At 39.0% G+C, this 20,376-nt stretch overlaps 1 protein-coding gene across 1 annotated transcript in view; it reads left to right on the forward strand.

Annotated features, from left to right (window-relative positions):
* wit (wishful thinking) overlaps positions 1–20,376 on the forward strand; it is a 503,764-nt gene that overhangs the window by 459,563 nt on the left and 23,825 nt on the right. Inside the window, exons 10-12 of the mRNA XM_068228016.1 lie at positions 3,494–3,689; positions 10,176–10,388; positions 12,803–12,958. Of these exons, the coding sequence (XP_068084117.1) occupies positions 3,494–3,689; positions 10,176–10,388; positions 12,803–12,958 (565 nt within the window). The remainder of the gene's footprint in view (positions 1–3,493; positions 3,690–10,175; positions 10,389–12,802; positions 12,959–20,376) is intronic.

Raw genomic sequence — 20,376 nt, forward strand, 5'->3', positions numbered from 1 at the left:
TCAATAAATCGTGGTCACGTGCTGGACCCTCCGCCACTCACAGGTACGAGGTACGAGTAAAAAACAACCAAAAACAACACGTAGTTCCTAAATCTTGTCCTCCTCTGTGGTGTAGTGGTTAGTGTGATTAGCTGCCACCCCGGAAGCCTGGGTTCGATTCCCGGCTTTGCCACGAAATTTGAAAAGTGGTACGAGGGCTGGAACGGGGTCCACTCAGCCTTGGGAGATCAACTGAGTAGAGGTGGGCTCGATTCCCATCTCAGCCATCCTGGAAGTGGTTTTCCGTGGTTTCCCACTTCTCCACCAGGCAAATGCCAGGATGGTACCTAACTTAAGGCCACGGCCGCTTCCTTCCCTCTTCATTGTCTATCCCTTCCAAACTTCCCATCCCCCACCAAGGCCCCTGTTCAGTATAGCAGGTGAGGCCGCCTGGGTGAGGTACTGGTCATCCTCCCCAGTTGTATCCCCCGACCCAGAGTCTGAAGCTCCAGAACAAATGTCCTTGAGGTGGTAGAGGTGGAATCCCTCGCTGAGACTGAGGGAAAAACCAACCCTGGAGGGTAAGCAGATTAAGAAAGAAAGAAAGAAAGAAAAAAAGAAAGAAAGAAGTTCCTAAATCTGTCGCTCGAAACCGAACGGGTAATAGCTCTTCACCATACTTTGCAGCCACGAGCTGCCACTGGTTTGACGACAGCTGTAGGTGTGCAAAATCATCTTCAAAACTTACCGAATGCGAACCAGTGTTCACAAAACTGCTTCTCGGTATCACGCTGTTGATACAAGTGGAATACCCTTTGTATCCAATGAAAGTCATAGACCTCACCCTAACCAACCTGCTGTACTAGACAACCCGGTCTCCCAGACAGAAATAATCCGGAAAATCCCTTCCCAGCAGTGAGCTAATTACTTCTGGTAATCACTCACTTGTCTTTGTTCAGATATTAGAACCTCAACCTCCTTTCACTTACACAAGCATCATTTTACATTAAATTTACAGTAAATTTTCTACTAGTGTTAAGTTACGAAGCTTTGTTAAGGAATTTGGAGAAAAGTATTTCTGTACAGACGGTTTAGTTCTATTTTGCAAGTTGTGTGAAGTGGAAGTCGTGGCTGAAAAATGTTTTAATGTGCAACAACGTTGTAACATGGCAGAACACAGCAGCAATGTCAAACGACAGCATGTCGATAAGAAGGGGCAGCAATTGATATTCAATAATGCTGCTACATCTTCAGCGATGGACAGATGTTCGGATTTTTCAAAGGAACTTTGTGAGATGGTGGTGTCTGCAAACATTCCTCTAAACAAGGTGAACAATCCCCATTTCAAGAATTTCCTGGAGAAATACACTAAAAACTCTATTCCTACAGAATCAACACTGCAAAAAACTATTTATCACGTGCTATGAAGATACTCTAAATCCGATATGACACAGTGTAGCAGACAATAAGATTTGGATATCTATTGATGAGACAACAGACACTGCAGGTAGAGATATAGGGAATGTAATTATTGGAACATTCCGTGCTGAGCACGCTGGGGATATTTTTCTACTAACCTCAGAAGTTTTAGAGAGCGCAAATCATTAAACAATTGCAATTATTTTTGATAATGCACTAAAAATTTTGTGGAAGGATGGAATTAAGCAGGAAAACGTTCTTCTCTTTGTTACTGATGCTGCTCCTTACATGGTGAAAGCTGCTGAAGGCCTCAAGTTGTTTTATCTAAGAATGATTAACGTCACTTGCCTTGCGCATGCTCTGCATAGGGTGGCGGAAGAAATTCGTGGAATTTTTCCGGAAGTTGATAAATTAATATCTAACATTAAACATTTTTTTTTGAAAGCACCACTGTGGGTTGCGACTTTCAAGAAGTTAGCTCCTTCGACGCCACTCCCTCCACAGCCAGTTCTTACTAGGTGGGGGACGTGGCTCGATGCTGCCTTGTATTATTGCAAAAACTACTCCACTATCAAAAACATTGTTAACCGCTTCAACAAAGACGATGCCCCTTCTATCAAGATTGCGCAGAAATTGTTTTCCAACAGTTTGTCAGAAAGTCTGGCATATATTAAGTCGAACTTTGGAATTATATCAAGTGCAATTATTCGTTTAGATCTGCTGACTTAGAAATTCATGCAAGTTTTGACATTGTGAGAAGTGTTGAACTTTCAGTACAACAATCACCGTTGGTGACAGTGTAAAACAGAAACTTCAAATTGTGCTTAATCGAAATGATGGTATTCACCATGTGTGCAAGATAAATGATGTTCTTAGAGGAGGAGGTACCAGTACACTTCAAGATGAGTGCATACTCGACAGCAGTGATTTAACATTATTTAAATATGCACCAATAACGTCTTATCACGTAGAAAAGAGCTTGTCTTCTTACAAGAACGTGTTAAGTGATAATCGGAGGTCTTTCGCGCCTGATGCTCTGAAGATGAATCTTGTCATACACTTCAATTCTACCTGCGGAGAAGAACGAAAAAGATATGTGAGTTTGCACTATAGGCTCTGACGCCCTACCATAATGTATTGAAAGACATCTACTTAATTTGTTTCGTGGTGCTCAATTTAAACTTTAATGCATTTGAATAACATTAATGAAATCTGGGTTTAAATGTTCCAAAATATATATATTTTTAATAGATAGATTTCTAGTTTTCTCATATTGAAAACCACCAATGCAGGGTGCAAACATATTTTGACTTTTAAAATGTTGTGTGATTTCTCGTATTTCAAACTACCATTTCCACTTTTAATTACATAATAATGTAAACTCTACATCTCTTATTTACTTGTATTGAATAGGTTGAACTACCATATTTATTATTTCAATTTACCAATGCAGGATGCAAACATGTTTTGACTTTTAAAATGTTGTGTGATCTGATAATCTTAGTGAACTTAGTACTCTATAGGTATGTATTCACAAAAGTTTGATAAGTGAATCAAGGATAATAGACTGTGAATAATTGCTACACATGTATATTCAGAAAACTAAGAATAAAGAATTTAGTTAACAAATATGTATCAGAGCAATTGCAGTTTTGATTCATAATTTATTTTAAAATGGTCATATTTTGATTAATCATTTTTGGGTCATATATTGTAATTTTTATGTCATATTTAGTCACTTTTGAGGTCATATTTTGCCATCTTTGAAGTCATATTTGTTTGCCTATTTGGGCTATTTTGAGGTCTTAAACAAACATCTGAGCCCTAATCATGTCTACTATTGTTCTGGTTTGTTTTGTAGGTACCTTTTTATGATAAAGGAAGCAGAATTCTGTAAAGAGAGGAATGTCTCAAATATACTTGTATGCTTTCTGGTGCTTTATGGTTTATCATGTAGATTTAGAAGGTCAGAATAAAATATAATACTTCCACCAGTTAGACCTTTCATACCTCTTTCAGCTGATTTTCATGCTCAGTGTAAAATTTTAATATCATATTCTTTTGTAAATATGTCTCACTGATAATGTTATTTCAGGTTGGCACTTTGCGGTACATGGCACCTGAAGTCCTAGAAGGTGCAGTGAATCTTAGAGATTGTGAGTCATCCTTGAAACAGATTGATGTGTATGCTCTGGGATTAGTCTTGTGGGAGTTAGCCACACGGTGCACTGATATGTATCAATCTTGTGTAGAGCCTCCGCCTTACCGCTTGCCATTTGAAGCAGAAGTTGGTAAGCATTATGGGTCCCATCAGTTTTTATATTGTTAACTATATTATTGTTGTTTCTTTTATATGCTAAGCCTACAGGCACATTTAGAAAAAAATCCGTAAGTATGGATATTGACCAAATCAGTGATCCATTAGGGATTTGCCCATTTTTAGGAAGGTACCATGTTTCTTATAAAGAAATTACTTATAAACATGAGAATTCAACTCACTAACAGCGTACGTTAGAATAATTATATTCATCATCATCATCATCATCATTGGAGCGGGGACAGGTAAATAATGTCATCACTGACTTCTCATTAAGGCTGTTTGTTTTTAATCCTGTGGTGTTTTTATAATGAGGTTCATAAGCTAGTGGTAATTTCTTTGCAAAGCTGTACTTGTTACTTTCCTTTCGTATATATTCAGCAACAATCTGATTCAGTTGAGCCAGTTGGTTATTAAATCTAGTCATCTCTGAAAATTTCCGAAAATCGTAAACTGGGCTTCAGTTTGTGCTAACTATAGTTGCTGAATCTCAGCCCAAAAAGAAGGAAGTTTGACTCTTACCTAGTACAATAAAACACTTCTGTTCCTCTCCTGAATTTCCACCCTTCATGGTTTCTAATCATGTCAGGGTCACCAACTGTTAATAGTTAGCACCAAATGCCATAATTTTCTGTTAACAGAGAAATATCTTTCTTTATAATCTCAGTATCTTGACCTCCATGGCCACCAGCAAGCAACGTCAACAACTTCCACAGGAATACTGTAAAACCACAAAATATTTTCATACTGTGAAACCAAATTATGATACAGTGTACAATCTTAGCTTATTATATGTATATATATACTGTATACTATATGATCAAAAGTATCCGGACACCTGGCTGAACATGACGTACAAGTTCATGGCGGCCTCCATCGGTAATGCTGGAATTCAATATGGTGTTGGCCCACCCTTAGCCTTGATGACAGCCTCCACTCTCGCAGGCATACGTTCAATCAGGTGCTGGAAGGTTGCTTGGGGAATGGCAGCCCATTCTTCACGGAGCGCTGCACTGAGGAGAGGTAGCGATGTCGGCCGGTGAGGCCTGGCACGAAGTCGGTGTTTCAAAACATCCCAAAGGTGTTCTATAGGATTCAGGTCGGGACTCTGTGCAGGCCAATCCATTACAGGGATGTTATTGTCGTGTAACCACTCCGCCACAGGCTGTGCATTATTTATGAGCAGGTGCTCGATCGTGTTGAAAGATGCAGTCGCCATCCCTGAAGTGCTATTCAACAGTGGGAAGCAAGAAGGTGCTTAAAACATCAATGTACGCCTGTGCTGTGATAGTGCCATTCTAAACAACAAGGGGTGCAAGCCCCCTCCATGAAAAGCACGACCACACCATAACACCACCGCCTCCAAATTTTACTGTTGGGACTACACACGCTGGCGGATGACGTTCACCGGGCATTCTCTATGCCCACACCCTGCCATCGGATCACCACATTGTGTACCGTGATTCGTCACTCCACACAACGTTTTTCCACTGTTCAATTGTCCAAAGTTCATGCTCTTTACACCAAACGAGGCGTCATTTGGCATTGACCTGCATGGTGTGTGGCTTATGGGCAGCCGCTCAACCATGAAATCCAAGTTTTCTTCCCTCCCGCCGAACTGTCATAGTACTTGGAGTGGATCCTGATTCAGTTTGGAATTCCTGTGTGATGGTGTAGATAGATGCCTGCCTATTAAACTTTACGACCCTGTTCAACTGTCGGCGGTCTCTGTCAGTCAGCAGACGAGGTCGGCCTGTACGCTTTCGTACTGTACGTGTCCCTTCATGTTTCACTTCACTATCACATCGGAAACAGTGGACCCAGGGATGTTTAGGAGTGTGGAAATCTCGCGTACAGACTTCTGACACAAGTGACACCCAATCACCTGACCACGTTCGAAGTCCGTGAGTTCCGCAGAGCGCCCCATTCTGCCCTCTCACGATGTCTAATGACTCCTGAGGTTGCTGTTATAGAGTACCTGGCAGTAGGTGGCAGCACAATGCACCTAAGATGAAAAACGTATGTTTTTGGGGGTGTCCGGATACTTTTAATCACATAGTGTATATATACACCGAGGGTCGAGTCATAAGTGATGGCAACCATTTTTTTTCTCGCGAACAGGAGACAACACGGAAAATCTAAAATATGCATTTGGAAATATAGGGCATGTACTTATGCATAGTGCCTGAAGACAAATTCTGACTTCAGGAGATTATCGTAGGAAAAAGACACAACACAGGTCATTTGTAAACATTGTTTTATTATGGTATTGACAGCAAATACACAAGCCTACGTATAAAGGCCAGGTCTCCACTGGTTACAGACCTTCGAAATAATCACCCAGGGTTTCCACTGTGCGTTGTCAGCGGTGGGGCAGGCGCTGAATACCATTCGCTGCATTTGTATCGCTAACATGCGACACCTCTCTCTGAAATGCTGTTACGATGTCCTCTTTGTTAGCAAACCGTTGACCACATAATAGCTTCTTGACTTTGGGGATTAGATCATAGTCACACACCTGAATGCTTCCCGCAGCTCTGCTTGGCATTGGCGTGCATTTCTGCCGTGGAGAACTGATATTTTAATATACGATCCTTGCTCCTGCTTGTTGACTTCCATTTTGTGACGCTCTCAGTCACACACTGAACTTGGGGGCATGCTTAGACCCACACTGTTGTTTACATACACCATCTAGTGGCATCATACGCAAGTACGTACCGTACGTTTCCAAATGCATATCTTAGATTTTCCGTGTTTTCTCCTGTTCGCTAGAAGAAAAAAAAGTTGCCATGACTTATGACTATACCTCCGTATAAGCTCACCGGACAAAAAATAGTCACCTCTGGAGAAATCATTACAAGCATCATTTAATACCGTGTAACTCCACCTCTAGATTTGATAACCGCCTGTATTTGGTGAGGAAACGAGTCCACAAGGTTGTACAGGTATGTCGCATCCAGGTTAAGCCACTTGCTGAGGATTTAATCTTGCAATTCCGCCAGATTGCAGGGATACTGATGTCAGCATTTTACCCGCTATTCCAACGTGTCCCACAGATTTTCAATGGGGTTCAAGCCAGGTGATTTTGCTGGGCAGTCAAGATGTAATAGGATGGGGGAGTGTTCATAAAACCAGTCACATATGTGTCCAGCCTGATAAACTTTGCTGTTGTCATCTTGAAAAAATCGGGGTATCAGTAGCATACTCATCATGCAGATGTTGAGTGAAAGGCAACACAAGCATGCTAGTTGTTTATGTTAGAGGTCACCTCAGTGAGTGGGCTCCATCCATGATACGAAAAACACCCCCAAGACATCACAGTCCCACCTCTAGCTTGTTCCTGACATTGCACACATCCAGGATGAAATGCTTCATTTGGCCTTCGGTGCACTCGACAATGTGCGTCATTGGAAAGCAGGCAAAAACATGATTTGTCAGACCACATTATGTTCCGCCAATCAGCTACTGTCGGCGTTCAATGATTTCTAGCCCATTGAAGACGCGCAGTTTTATGTGCCTGTGTGAGCAATGGCCTCTTGCGAGGTGACAGACTCCAAATGTTCATTGCATGCAGTTCCCATCGCAGTGTTCTCTCACAGACAGGAACTTCATTCACTGACTGTAGCAGTTCCTGTCAATTTTGGAAGTGGAACTCATTTCTGGTCCCTCTCGTTCGGGATCTTTTTCCGACCACACAGCCAAACGCTATTGCTCCTTTTTGCCACTCTGTCACATCCTTACATCTATCCATGTTGGTGTACACTGTCGATTCGAAACATCAGTGTTTTTGCTGATCGCCATTGCTACATGCTCACGTTGAGGCAGTGCGCATGCGGTTGAGCACGGGACTCGTTCGCTGCGCCATCTGTATAGGCTTAATGATCCATCTGTGCGTACGCATTAGGGCGACTAATTTTTTCTCCGGTGAGCTTGTAAAGTATATAAGATACAAACATTTTTTACCCCTACAGAACAATGTAAAACTGGAGGTCATGTGGCTATGATCACAATATTAGTAGTTGCTTGAAAGTGCAAACTTGATTCATTTTTATTTTTCTCATTTTCTGTTGACTGTGACATCCTTCTTTTTTATCCTGGCCATTTCTTAGCTGGTAATGTCATTAGACATCCAGTATGTCTTGTATGCTTGTTTCTTTGGCTTCATTAGTACTGTACATCTTTGTTTATAGGAACGAAGCTGTACATCTTTGTGGCAGCCCAGATTGTCTGGGAGTATTTGATCCTCTTCACATCTATACTAATATTATAAAGAGGAACAATTTGTATATTTGTTTGTAATGGATAGACTCAAAAACTACTGAACGCAATACACCACACACCACATGCCGCAATGAGAGGTTAACTTCATGGACACTGCAATGAATTTTGAATTTATACCAGCCACAAATTAAGAATGTGTCGGTTCTAACCATACCTTCATGTCCCGTCCTGACAATGTCCAACAACATTTCAGCATGTTTTTAACAAGCACTTTGGGAACATATCATTTTATTTACGTTAGTCAATGTTGGAACATCATTTAGCAGTTCTGCGTCAGCTGGTGGTTATTTACAGTGGCATCCAGTGGCTTGCATATTGCTAACACCACTCAAGTAGATTTGGTGATCGATGATCAGACTACAGAATCAACATTTACCAGTTCCCGTTTTGCAATTGAAATTGTAATGATTAGCAGTGATGGAACTAACAATTCTATGAATATCAGTACAAGGAAGAGTCTGGATGATGAGCATACTCCAGATGCTAAGAATTTAGAGCCTAATTTATTTTTCAGATTTTACACTTAGTTCAACCCAGATTTTAATGTTAATATTGTGTGTTTGTACATTAGTTTTCATGTCAGTTGTGTGTTTTTACATTTGTTTAGTTATTAAATGTATTACATTAAGGCTGAAGATGGCCAGCCAAGGCCGAAACTAGTTCCTAGTTTAGTAATGCAATTCAATCATATTGCATAATATAGTATTGAAAAAGGTGGACCGTACAACATTAATTTAATAGTTATTATTGTCATCCTATGATTCACAACATTTTTAGTAGACACTGTAATTTATGTACACTGTTTTTGTTTTTATTCATCTAATCAATATTTTATTGGGACAATTTAGTCTAAGAAAACTATTTTCTGTAGACAATTTTTAAAGTAATGACCAATAGTATGAATTATTTTTATTTATTTATATCTGATATCTTTAAACATTTCTTTTAATGATGTTTCAATTATTTTGTCATTGTATATTGGCTGAAGAATTTCCATGTTGAGAACGGAACATGTACCAAAAGAGCATGTGCAATTTGTAAATGTTAAGATCGAATTTGGAGCTCTACAAGACAGTAGAAAGAATCACGACTGTGATGAGAAAAAGGAGACTGACGTTTTATGGACATATCAAAAGAATGAACCCTGAGAGATTGACCAACAGGATACTTCTTGTGCAGGAAAGGTGGAAAAAACAACCGGGATGGCTTACACACGTGCACAATGACTTGGCAGAAATAGGTATCAAGGAGGAGGATATAAAAGAAAGGACATCATTTAGGAAGAAGGTTGCGGGATTGAGGGATGCGTCTGAAGAGCAACATGCGAAGCCACGGAACATCTCAGTGGAAGAACGAGCAAGAAGAAGTCAAAGACTCAAGAATCTTTGGCGAGAGTGTAAAGAGAAGGGTATCAGTCTGCGTGACAGAAGGAAGATTGTGTAAACGTGGCCCACAGGTGGCCGTATCGATTAATAATAATAATAATAATAATAATAATAATAATAATAATAATAATAATAATAATAATGATGATGATGATGATGATAGTAATAATAAGTTGTTGTTCTTGTTGTTGTTCAAGATTTTAAGAACCTGATTAGTATTGAATAAGGTGAAATCAGAATTATTTCCGTTTGAGGTTATCATATGATATTGGTGTCAATATGGAACAGCAAATAAGAGAATAATCAACTGCAGTAATGTCTTCTCAAATCACAACATTGGCAGGATTGTTCTTTCTCCATGGCACCTCTGTACTTGCTCACGATGGTCATCCGTGGTAATGCAGAACCAAGAATCATTGCTGAATGTGATGAAACACTACTTGTCATCAGTCCAAGACTCCCAAATATGATACTACTTCTAGAAGGAGAGGTTTTCCTAATAAATGAGCTTCTCTGGAAATCAGGCTACTGATGAATGAATGTTACAGTGTTATGTCTTTATCATTGAGTGTAGAAAAAACTTGCTCCTCACCTCGCCTTCTGTCCCTTCTGTATCTCCTCTTTGCTTATGACTACATACCACATCATGTTTTACTTTCCTCATGTTTACTTCCCCATTATAAAAGTAAAAGGGGCATGATTCTGATTTATTTCATCTTTCTTTTTAATACTATATTCTTTTGCTACATTTGTGTATAATACTTGTCTTTAATTTTATATGTTCTTCTATTCAGGTCATCATCCATCGTTTGAGCAAATGCAGGTGCTAGTTTCTCGCCATAAAGCTCGTCCATTGTTCCCTGAAACGTGGCGTGACTGGACAGCTGTAAGACTTTTACGTGAGACCATAGAGGACTGCTGGGACCAGGATGCAGAGGCTCGGTTGACAGCACTCTGTGTTGAGGAGCGGTTACAAGAACTTCCTGTACTTTGGGAACGACAACGAGGTAAGAAATCTTGAATGTTGCTGTTTAAATCTCTTCCCATATATTCAAAACATGAGGTGCATTCAATTTGCAAGATCTCCTTTTTTCCCTTTCAAAATGGTAGCAGGCAAAAACATGGGACATATGTTAAAACATGACAGCATCTTTAATGAATAAGTGACACAGATGGCAGCATTGTCTAGCCCACAGAACCCTTGCAACACCTGCTCAAACTAGAGACCTTTCAGATAATTAAAATGATAACTTCTCCACATTCCATGAATAGTGTGTAATCATCTGTTTTCTCCACTTGCATGGTATCACATCTGTTGAAATTCATCATCAGTTCAATGAGACATGTGGTAATGGTGTCATGGGTGTGAAAAATGTGGTGTTTGAGGGTGTGAAAATTCAACAGAGGCAGAACATTGTATGCAAATATACGGAACAGCCTCGTGAACATACTAACTGATCTGAAAACATCATTGCAACAGGTTATGGAAGACCACTGCTCAACTGTGGAAGAGGTTGCCTTCAAAGTCAGCATTCCATAGGATCTGAACCAGTAGAAGATTTTCTCTACTCATTTCTTCATAGGTTCCTTCCTGACAACTTCAGAGTTATTCCTCATGATCCTTACTCACTTGACCTTGTGCCCAGTGATTTTGACTCTCTACACATAGGCCTGTACATTTTTTGAAACGTCAATGCCACACATTTGCATGGCTACTGCAAAGCCTTCTTCAGGGATCTATCTGGCTAAATGTCTTGCTAATTCAAGAGCAGCACAACTGGAAGATGTACGCTCTCAGAGTGTGTCCTTCAACATTGGAAAGAGCCAAATATCACTGGGTGCAAGGTCAGGTGAATAAGGAGAATGAGCAATCATTTCAAAGTTGTTCTCTTTCCATTGCATATCAACACCATTTTTAATTTAATTTTTTTTTTCCAACTAACCTTGATCAGACTGTGGATTATAGATTTCTATCTTATACTATTATACTATCATTCCCACTCAGGCCTTATTCAGATGGTTTTTGAGGGAAGTGCAGGCAGTAAGAATGCTAGAGGTAGATTAAGGTATGAATATAACAAGCAGATTAGAGTAGATATAGGATGTAGCAGTTAGGTAGAAATGAAAAGTTTAGCACAGGATACGTTGGTGTGGAGAGCTGCATCAAACAAGTCTATGGACTCATGACCCAAACAACAACACTATCATTCCATCATTATTATCTGAAAACCACCTCTACATTAGACACTTATTTCCTCTTATTCTGCTCACTCTGTTCCAGCATCCACCTTTTGGTCTTGATTTTCATCTTCCGCTGTCAAATTTAAAATTTAACATTGATTCTGGAATCTTCTTATCTTCCATTCATATAGTATGGTCAGATCATATTTATCCTAGTTGTTTGGTTCTCTTGCCAAATTTCTGTACTGCTACTATTTCTCTTCTTGGTGTATTCATTATATAATCTCATCTTTCCTATCATCTTGATGTCTTGGTTAGCATTATTAGCTGCTGTCATTTTAGGCCCAGGATTGATTCCCAGTACTACCAGTGATTAAAAATGTACATCTCATCTCTCTTGGGGGTGTACCTGAAAAGAGCTACACGACTGTTCCGAAACCTCATCCATGGACCGCCATGTCATGTTACTTGTATCTGTGGACGTTACAAGGGACACTGCACTGTTTATCTTGTTTGTGTAATCTTTGGTTGTGGTCACGATCATGCCGGCAAATGTATTACTTGGTTAGCACAGTGAATTGTAAACGTGTTTCATGTAAATAAACTGGACCATTTGTGTTAATATTAAATTATAAGCACTTTTCTCAACAACTACCTCAAGGAATATGAGGACATGATTTTACCTAATTTTCAAGATCTTCATTTGACTGGCTGAATTTCACCTTCCTCTATTTCAGTCATTATCCAGGTTTCTGCTCATTATATGGTTCAGACATAATAGTTTCTAAATAGCACTTTCTCCATTTCTTCAGGCAAGCCTCCGTGGCTCAGGCAGCAGCGCATCAGCCTCTCATCGCTGGATACCATGGTTCAAATCCCAGTCACCCTATGTGAGATTTGTGCTGGACAAAGCAGAGGCAGGACAGGTTTTTCTCTGGGTACTCCAGTTTTTCCTGTCATCTTTCATTCCAGCAACACTCTCCATTAACATTTCATTTCATTTGTCAGTCATTTATCATTGCCCCAGAGGAATGTGACAGGCTTCAGCAGCTGGCATATTTCCTATCCTCGCCACTAGATGGCGGCTTCATTCATTCCATTCCTGACCCAGTCGAATGACTGGAAACAGGCTGTGGATTTTCATTTTCCATTTCTTCAGAAATTTTCTGCTCCACAATGATCTAATTTTTTCAATTATATCCCTTGTTTTGAAGCTGACTTGTTGACTTTCTCTCTACAGCTACCATATATGTGTCAGGAGTGAGTCCTACTATAAATCCAACTTTCCCCAGCGGGAATCAGGGACAATTGGGAAGTGGATTGCGTACAGCGAACAACAATAATAATCACAACAACCAACAGAACCTTCACAACAACCAGAATAACAACTCTGGATGTGTTATTGTTGGATCAGGAATGCAACAGGACAGAATGTTGCTCCTTGATTCTGGAGAGGATACAGGTGAGTGTGTTTAATTTTGGTTGCATATGAATTATAAACGATACAGTTGATTCTTTCTATTATGGGCTAAGGTTACTGAAGTAAATAGCCCTTTATTTTTCATTATGCACATTGTTATTGATGTCCAGAATTATTCTGGTGTCTGTTCCAGATGTGAAACTGTAATTCTGTAGTATTTCCGTAGGTCATTAGGGTAGACACTTTCCAGCACAGTCGAATCTCCACATAACAAAGATTGATATAATGATAAACACACATTGAGCTATATCTTTGTACAGACCTGGCAAATTTCCTGTCTTAATAACATTAATTGTTATCCTTTACAGTGATGGAACAATTTCAGACACAACTTCTTGTAACAAAAGGTATCTGTGACCTTAAATGGTTCTCGGAAAGTGCTAACTGGTATCTGTGAATGGTTGCAGGTATGGCTAATGATCTGAGGATGGAAAGTTCTAGGTATTGATGGAAGCCTGAAGTACACAACCTTTAAAAATAACCAGTCTTCCTATATTTCTTATTCTCTTTAAAATAGAAGGATATAATGTAGGTATAGCCTCTGTTTGACGTAAGTCAGTAAATAGGGAAACATAATTAGCAACGTTTAAAGATTTGGATGGCGGGATGAAACAGACAGCGGTTACAAAACATTATAAAAAATTAAGGTAGATTTAACAACCTACATTGTCAGCATCTCTTAGGAAAAAAAAAAAAATCATCAAGGAAAATGTTAAGAGCAGAAAATTCAACCCTCTGAAGAAGCGATAGAAGACAGTAGTTTCAGATGATGTGGACAGCGCTACATGAAAATGGTATATAAGTAATAATAATAACAACGTAAACGTTTCCACCTTTTCAATACTACAATATATTCACAAAATTATAAATTACACGGTACTAGTTTCGACCCATCTAGGGGTCATCATCAGCCGTATTGGAGCAAAGATCATTTGTGGCGAAATCCTAAGAAAATGTTATTTTAAAGAATAACAAGTGAAATTCATAACCATCAAACATGAAAATGGTTCAACAAAATGAGGGCTCAAAATGTTTGTACAAGAGGTCCTACGATTTGCAAAAAAGCCCTTCATTTGTATGTCTGTATTTTCAGAATAGGCTTACCAAAGAAATTGCATTCTAGAACTTGTAGCGACTACAGACTCTTATGAACTACTTCCTAAAAACTTTCTTAAGTATAGCCTGTGCTAGAATAAGAAATACATGTGAAATGGATCTTAAGGTATTAGTTAGGATTCTGAAAAGTTTTTAGAACCCACAAATTATTGTTTTACAAAAATGTATGGAACAACAGGTAGATGTTTATTTCTACTTCATTTATACAAAAAAGCCTTTGGCAAAGTACTGCATTCAAAACTAGTGGAAATGAAATAGACCTAGATGACGAAGGCATTTCAATAATCCAAATTCTACATTGGAAACAGACAGCCAAAATTCAAGTTAGAAAAAATACAACAGCAGAAACCAGTATCCAGAAAGGTGTTTGCTGTAGTACAGTAGTAAATTTGATAACGTATGCAGACAGCATTGTGCTTGTGTCTGACAACCTACAGTCCCTTCTGTACAAGATTAGCCTCACTGGAATGAAATGGGATTTAACATCAATGTTGTAAAGTCAAAACTCATGTTGTTTACTCATCAACTACACCAAGAGGTTTCACTGCAATTAAATGGCAAAAGTATTGAAAGAAAGAATTATTTTAGATACTTAGGTTGTACAATTGCAAAAAAATCTGGACCCTGAACAAGAAATTTGTTGCCAAATTGAATCAGCAAGAAGTTTCAACAAGATGAAAAGCTTGGTCTGTAATGAAAGTACATCAACAAACTGTTAAATGTTATTGTTGGTCAGTGCAGCTATATGATGCTGAGATGCAGTCTTCAAAATCTAACTCCATAAGGCAACTGAGGCTTTTGAAATGCGGATCTTCTGATGAACACTTCGTATATATCATGGACACAAAGGGCGAGGAACATCAAAGTCCTTCATTGATCAAAAGCAGGTTATGAATTTTTATCTTTTACTAAGTAGTGCAAAATAGAGTATTTTGTGTATATTGTGATATGGAGCAATTACCACATTCTGCAACTAGTACTACAAGAAAAATTGAGGGCAAGCATGGAATTGGAACCAAGAGCCTACTTGGAAGACATCAGAGAATGGATAGGGATCAACAGCGCCCAATTGCTTTTCCATCTGCCTGTCAATATCAGGGTCATATATGGCATGTGGTGGTGGTGATGATGATGATGATGATGATGATAGAGTGGAACATAGAATATTATTAAAGAAATTGGAGGGAATAGGATTGGACGTAAGGGTTACACGTTGGATAAAAGCATTTCTAAATTCAAGGGTTCAGAAAGTCAAAGTAGGAAATAATGTATCGCAGGAAGAGAAAGTTTGGAAGGGAATTGCACAGGGTAGTATAATCGGTCCGTTACTTTTCTTAATATACGCAAATGATTTAGGGAACAATATAACATCAAAAATAAGATTGTATGCAGATGACATAATTGTTTATAGAGAAATAAACAACATTGAGGATTGTTCAGAATTACAAAGGGACCTTGAAAGTATCCAACAATGGGTTGAAGAAAATAATATGAAGGTTAATGGAGGCAAATCAACTGTTACAACTTTTACAAACAGGAGCTTTAAAACTGAATTTGAATATACTTTGGATGAGGTAGTTATCCCAAAAGAAGGCAAGTGCAAATACTTAGGTGTGAGATTTGAAAGTAATTTGCACTGGAAGGGTCATATTGATGACATTGTTGGGAAAGCATACAGATCATTACATGTCATAATGAGGCTACTTAAAGGATGCAACAAAGAATTAAAAGAAAAAAGTTACTTGAGTATGGTTCGTCCATTATTGGAATATGCAAACAGTGTTTGGGATCCTCACCAAGAATACCTAATAAAAGAAATAGATAGTGTGCAGAGGAAAGCAGCAAGATTTGTAACAGGGGATTTCAGGAGAAAGAGTAGTGTATCAGAAATGTTAAAGGAACTTGGGTGGGAAACTTTAAGTAAGAGAAGGGAGAAAACTAGACTTACAGGATTATATAGAGCCTATACAGGAGAAGAAACATGGGGAGATATCCGTGAGAGGCTTCAGTTGGAAAATAATTATATCGGCAGGACTGACCACAAATATAAAATTAGAAGGAATTTTAGCAGAAGCGATTGGGGTAAATTTTCATTCATTGGGAAGGGTGTGAAGGAGTGGAACAGTTTACCAGCGGTAGTGTTTCAGTTTACCAGCGGTAGTGTTTGATCCTTTTCCAAAATCTGTACAGATATTCAAGAAGAGAATAAACAGCAACAGAGAAAATAAATGAAGTGTTAGAGGGCATTCGACCGGTGCAGGTTATTGTAAATAAAAAAAATGTGTGTGAATAAATTAATTCCATCCCCTGGTCTAAGGAGTTTGGACAGCCAAAGTAGGAGACTGCCTGTAGGGGTGAAGTACAGTGGGGACTTCGAGGGCCCTGGGACCGCTACGGTAGCTGTGAAGGCCCTTCAGGAACTCTGAAAAGTGGTGGCAAAAGGGGCTCTGGTTAAGACGTAGCAGGTCGTTATGCTACTTAGGATCCAGAACGGGTAAAAAAAAAAAAAAAATAGTAAATAAATAAATGCAATGTAAATATTAATGTTATACCAGTTTTATAGTATCATTTGAAGCAGTTCCACATACTGTATATCAGTTGACTATATTTGTAAGTAGTACAGGAGATATTATAATTAGAATTTTGTAAACAATATAAATTTATTAAGGATGAGCTGTGTGTTAATAGAAAACATTGTTAGCGTAAATTGTATAATATTGTATTATAGGAAAAATTTTCTTCTCTTGTTAATTTAATATTTAGTGCTTGACAATAATGTATTTTAGTGTACCATTTGCCACCGAGGTAGACACCTCATTTGCAAATAAAGAGATTTTGATTTGATTTGATGATGATGATGATGATGATGATGATGATGATGATGATGATGGTGATGGTGATGATGATGATGATGATTTACAGAGTGCAGTGATGAATCAATATTTGCAGAAGTGAAGGATGGGAAGAAGTTAGGTAGTCAAGATTAAGAATCAGCAGATGATTGTGATGATCGTGATTTAGAAACAAAAAGATCTATCTCCGATATTGCTTATAGAATATTTCTGGATGTAGTGTTAATAATAATACCATAGAAGTTCAGTTTAATGCAGATGTCAGGAAACATGCTTTATCTCATATTATAACTTAACCACCGTAAGTGGAAAATTACCTATAGGGTGGCAGAAGATAGGGAAAAAATATTAGGTTACAAGAGAACACAATTTTATGAAAGAGACTGTACCTTAATTACACACACATTCTTCACACGATCAGTTATGTTCAGTTTACCGTTCATCGAGTTAGCTTTTTTTTTTTGTGACATTACAGCATCTCCACTGAACTCAAGACAAGTAGTAGATTGTCTGATAAAAGCTAAAAACCAACATGGTCACTTGTAAGTGCGGGTATAGGCAAACAAGTTTAAGTTCTTGAGAGAGATGAGCGAAGGTCAATTTAACTTTCCCCTGTATACACAAAAGCTTGACCAATTGGTCACATCCCGTTATTTCTGTGAATAGACAGGCACGTAGTTTCTGAAACATCACACCGAGATACTGAAATTCTGTTAAGCACAGAGTTAGTTATAGCCTGTAATCTAGAATCCCTCTATGCAGTTTGCTACCACATCAAAAGTAAGAATTTTATTCATTGTTCCTCAGAGATATACTTTGTACTGCTTTCAGTCCAAATCTGTGGTGAACTGGACTGCTGTTAACCATGCTTCCACTGTAATAAATTTGTGACACACAATACTTAAAAATTGCTCTTAAGGCTAGTTCACACCAAGCGCAAAGTTGCGGAACACGTGTATCTCAACAAGTTCCAGGGATGTCCTGCGACATTTTTTCCGTGTTAGGGACTGTCGCGATACAAAAGTTACATATCGCAGGTCTCCCATTCGAAATGGGATACATTATACAAATGTTGCGCAACATGATGTAGTCTGAGACGTGTCGCGAGACAAAGTCCCAGGACACGCCGCTGCCAGTGTGCAGATAGCCGCCACGTGTTGGTGTTGTGTTTCATGTTCTGTTGTTTTGCGATGGAAACTACTCTAAAAATCATTGAGGATTTGCACACCCTCCCTTGTCTTTGGGATGTTACGTCTACCGAGTTTAAAAACAGAGACAAAAGGAGGGAAGCAATGGAGTCTCTGGCCAAAACGTTCACTATGTCCATTCACGAGATGGAGAAAAAGATTCGCAACATTAAACGCACGTAAATCAATTTCTTGCGTTATTTCACGCCGATTCCTATGGTGCAACTGGCTCTATAGATGTGGACGCAGGACGTTGTATCGCAACAGTCTAGGGACAGTGTCTCGTAACTGTCCCCATACAATGTCCCGCGACTTTGTCGCTAGGTGTGTACTAGGCTTTAAACTCAATGTGAATAACACACTTTACTTTTGTACACAATAATCCTGGCAAGGTCGCAAATTTGTAATAGTATGTAGTTAAATAATAATAATAATAATAATAATAATAATAATAATAATAATAATAATAATAATAAACACTGCTATCACTGACTATCCTTATGTATGTATCTTACTCAACACAAATACAATAACACTTGAAATATAATATACAATTATGTATAATTGATCTGCGAAGCAGTATCAATATGGAACTACTGATCTACAATAGCTCGCTACATCAAAAATTGACTGCTGATCCACACTACCATTATGGTATCAAAACTACTGAGCTACAGTAACATCATACTGAGCTCAATAGCTTCAGTCGCTTAAGTGCAGCCAGTATCCAGTATTCAGGAGATACTGGGTTTAAACCCCACCGTCGGCAGCCCTGGAGATGGTTTTCCATGATTTCCCATTTTCACACCAGGCAAATGTTGGGGTTATACCTTAATTAAGGCCACGGCCGCTTCCTTCAACATATTTGACTCCTGGCACGCCATTCTTGAATTCTTGCTTGCTGCGCTGTTCCTGCAAGTGTTTCGGTTACTCTCAAGAAGCTTTTCCTAGACTTAAGGCGCTGGTGTGGTGGCTCATATCCAAACAAAGGGTGGGCTTCAGATGTCAACGTCTTTCTCTTTTCTTTCTTGACCCCTGCGGGTGGGGGACGCACATGTAGAATACACCCGCGGTATCCCCTGCCTGTCGTAAGAGGCGACTACAAGGGGTGACCAAGGGATGATTGAATTAGAACCATGAAACTAATCTTGATTCGTACCATCATGCGGGGAACACCATGGGTTGCATGTACTTGCGAGTAGTATCACTAAATTGGTACGAAATAGGTTTGTGATTAGTTGCAGTAAAAAGCCTGCCCTGGTGGATTCCAGTACCCGTGCGTTGTACCCATGTGGGCAACACCGCTGGTCTGGGAGTAGCCTGTGAGTTGTACCGCTATATGAGCGGCACCGTGGGTCAGCGTTGCCTGTGATTGGTACCCACTATGTGAGGAACACCACGGGAATACCGGCGCCCGTGACTAGTACACCTAGGTGAGAAACCTTACCGGTTTGCGTTGGCTATGAGTGGCGCCACTGTGTGAGAAACACCATAGGTCTGCGTTCCCTGTACGAATTGCAATACTTGTGAGTAGTACCATCTTGTGTGGACCACCGTGAGTCTTCGCTACTTTTGATCAGTACCCCAAAATGACAAATACCATGGTTCTACTTTACTCGCGACATGTAGCATTCAATATTATAGGTTAGGATCCACCTTTCAATACTCCGTAATAAGATGGTAAAAAGTAGTTACAACCTGTGTAATGGGACCGGTTTCAACACATTTTAAGTGTCATCATCAGCCAATTTGCGAAGATCTTAAAACAACTAGCACATTGAATACAGGCAAAAAATTAACATTGTATCATAACGTAGCAATTCAGTAAATGTTCAAAACACAATAATCACAGTCAAGAGAGTAAACAGAACATCACTATCTTGCGCCGAAAACAAATATAGCTGAAGTTCATAAGCAGGTCAAATATTCGCTTATGTAAAGTCGTTGCTAGGCAGGTCTTGTAGGCATTTGTTTCTCCGGCCGAAGAGCAAAAGGTGACGTGAATGAAGTCCTAGGAAAACAGTGTAGGATTTAATTTCGTCAAATTTCAAAGTGGATATATAGGTTTTATAAAATAATTTAAAACGTTAAAAAAGAATAAAGCCAAATAAAAAATATATTTAAAAAATAGGAAGAAATAATGAAAGAAATACGAGGTTCAACTCGAAACAACTTGCCG

This window comes from Anabrus simplex, chromosome 5, assembly GCF_040414725.1.
Source record: "Anabrus simplex isolate iqAnaSimp1 chromosome 5, ASM4041472v1, whole genome shotgun sequence".
Lineage (NCBI taxonomy): Eukaryota > Metazoa > Arthropoda > Insecta > Orthoptera > Tettigoniidae > Anabrus > Anabrus simplex.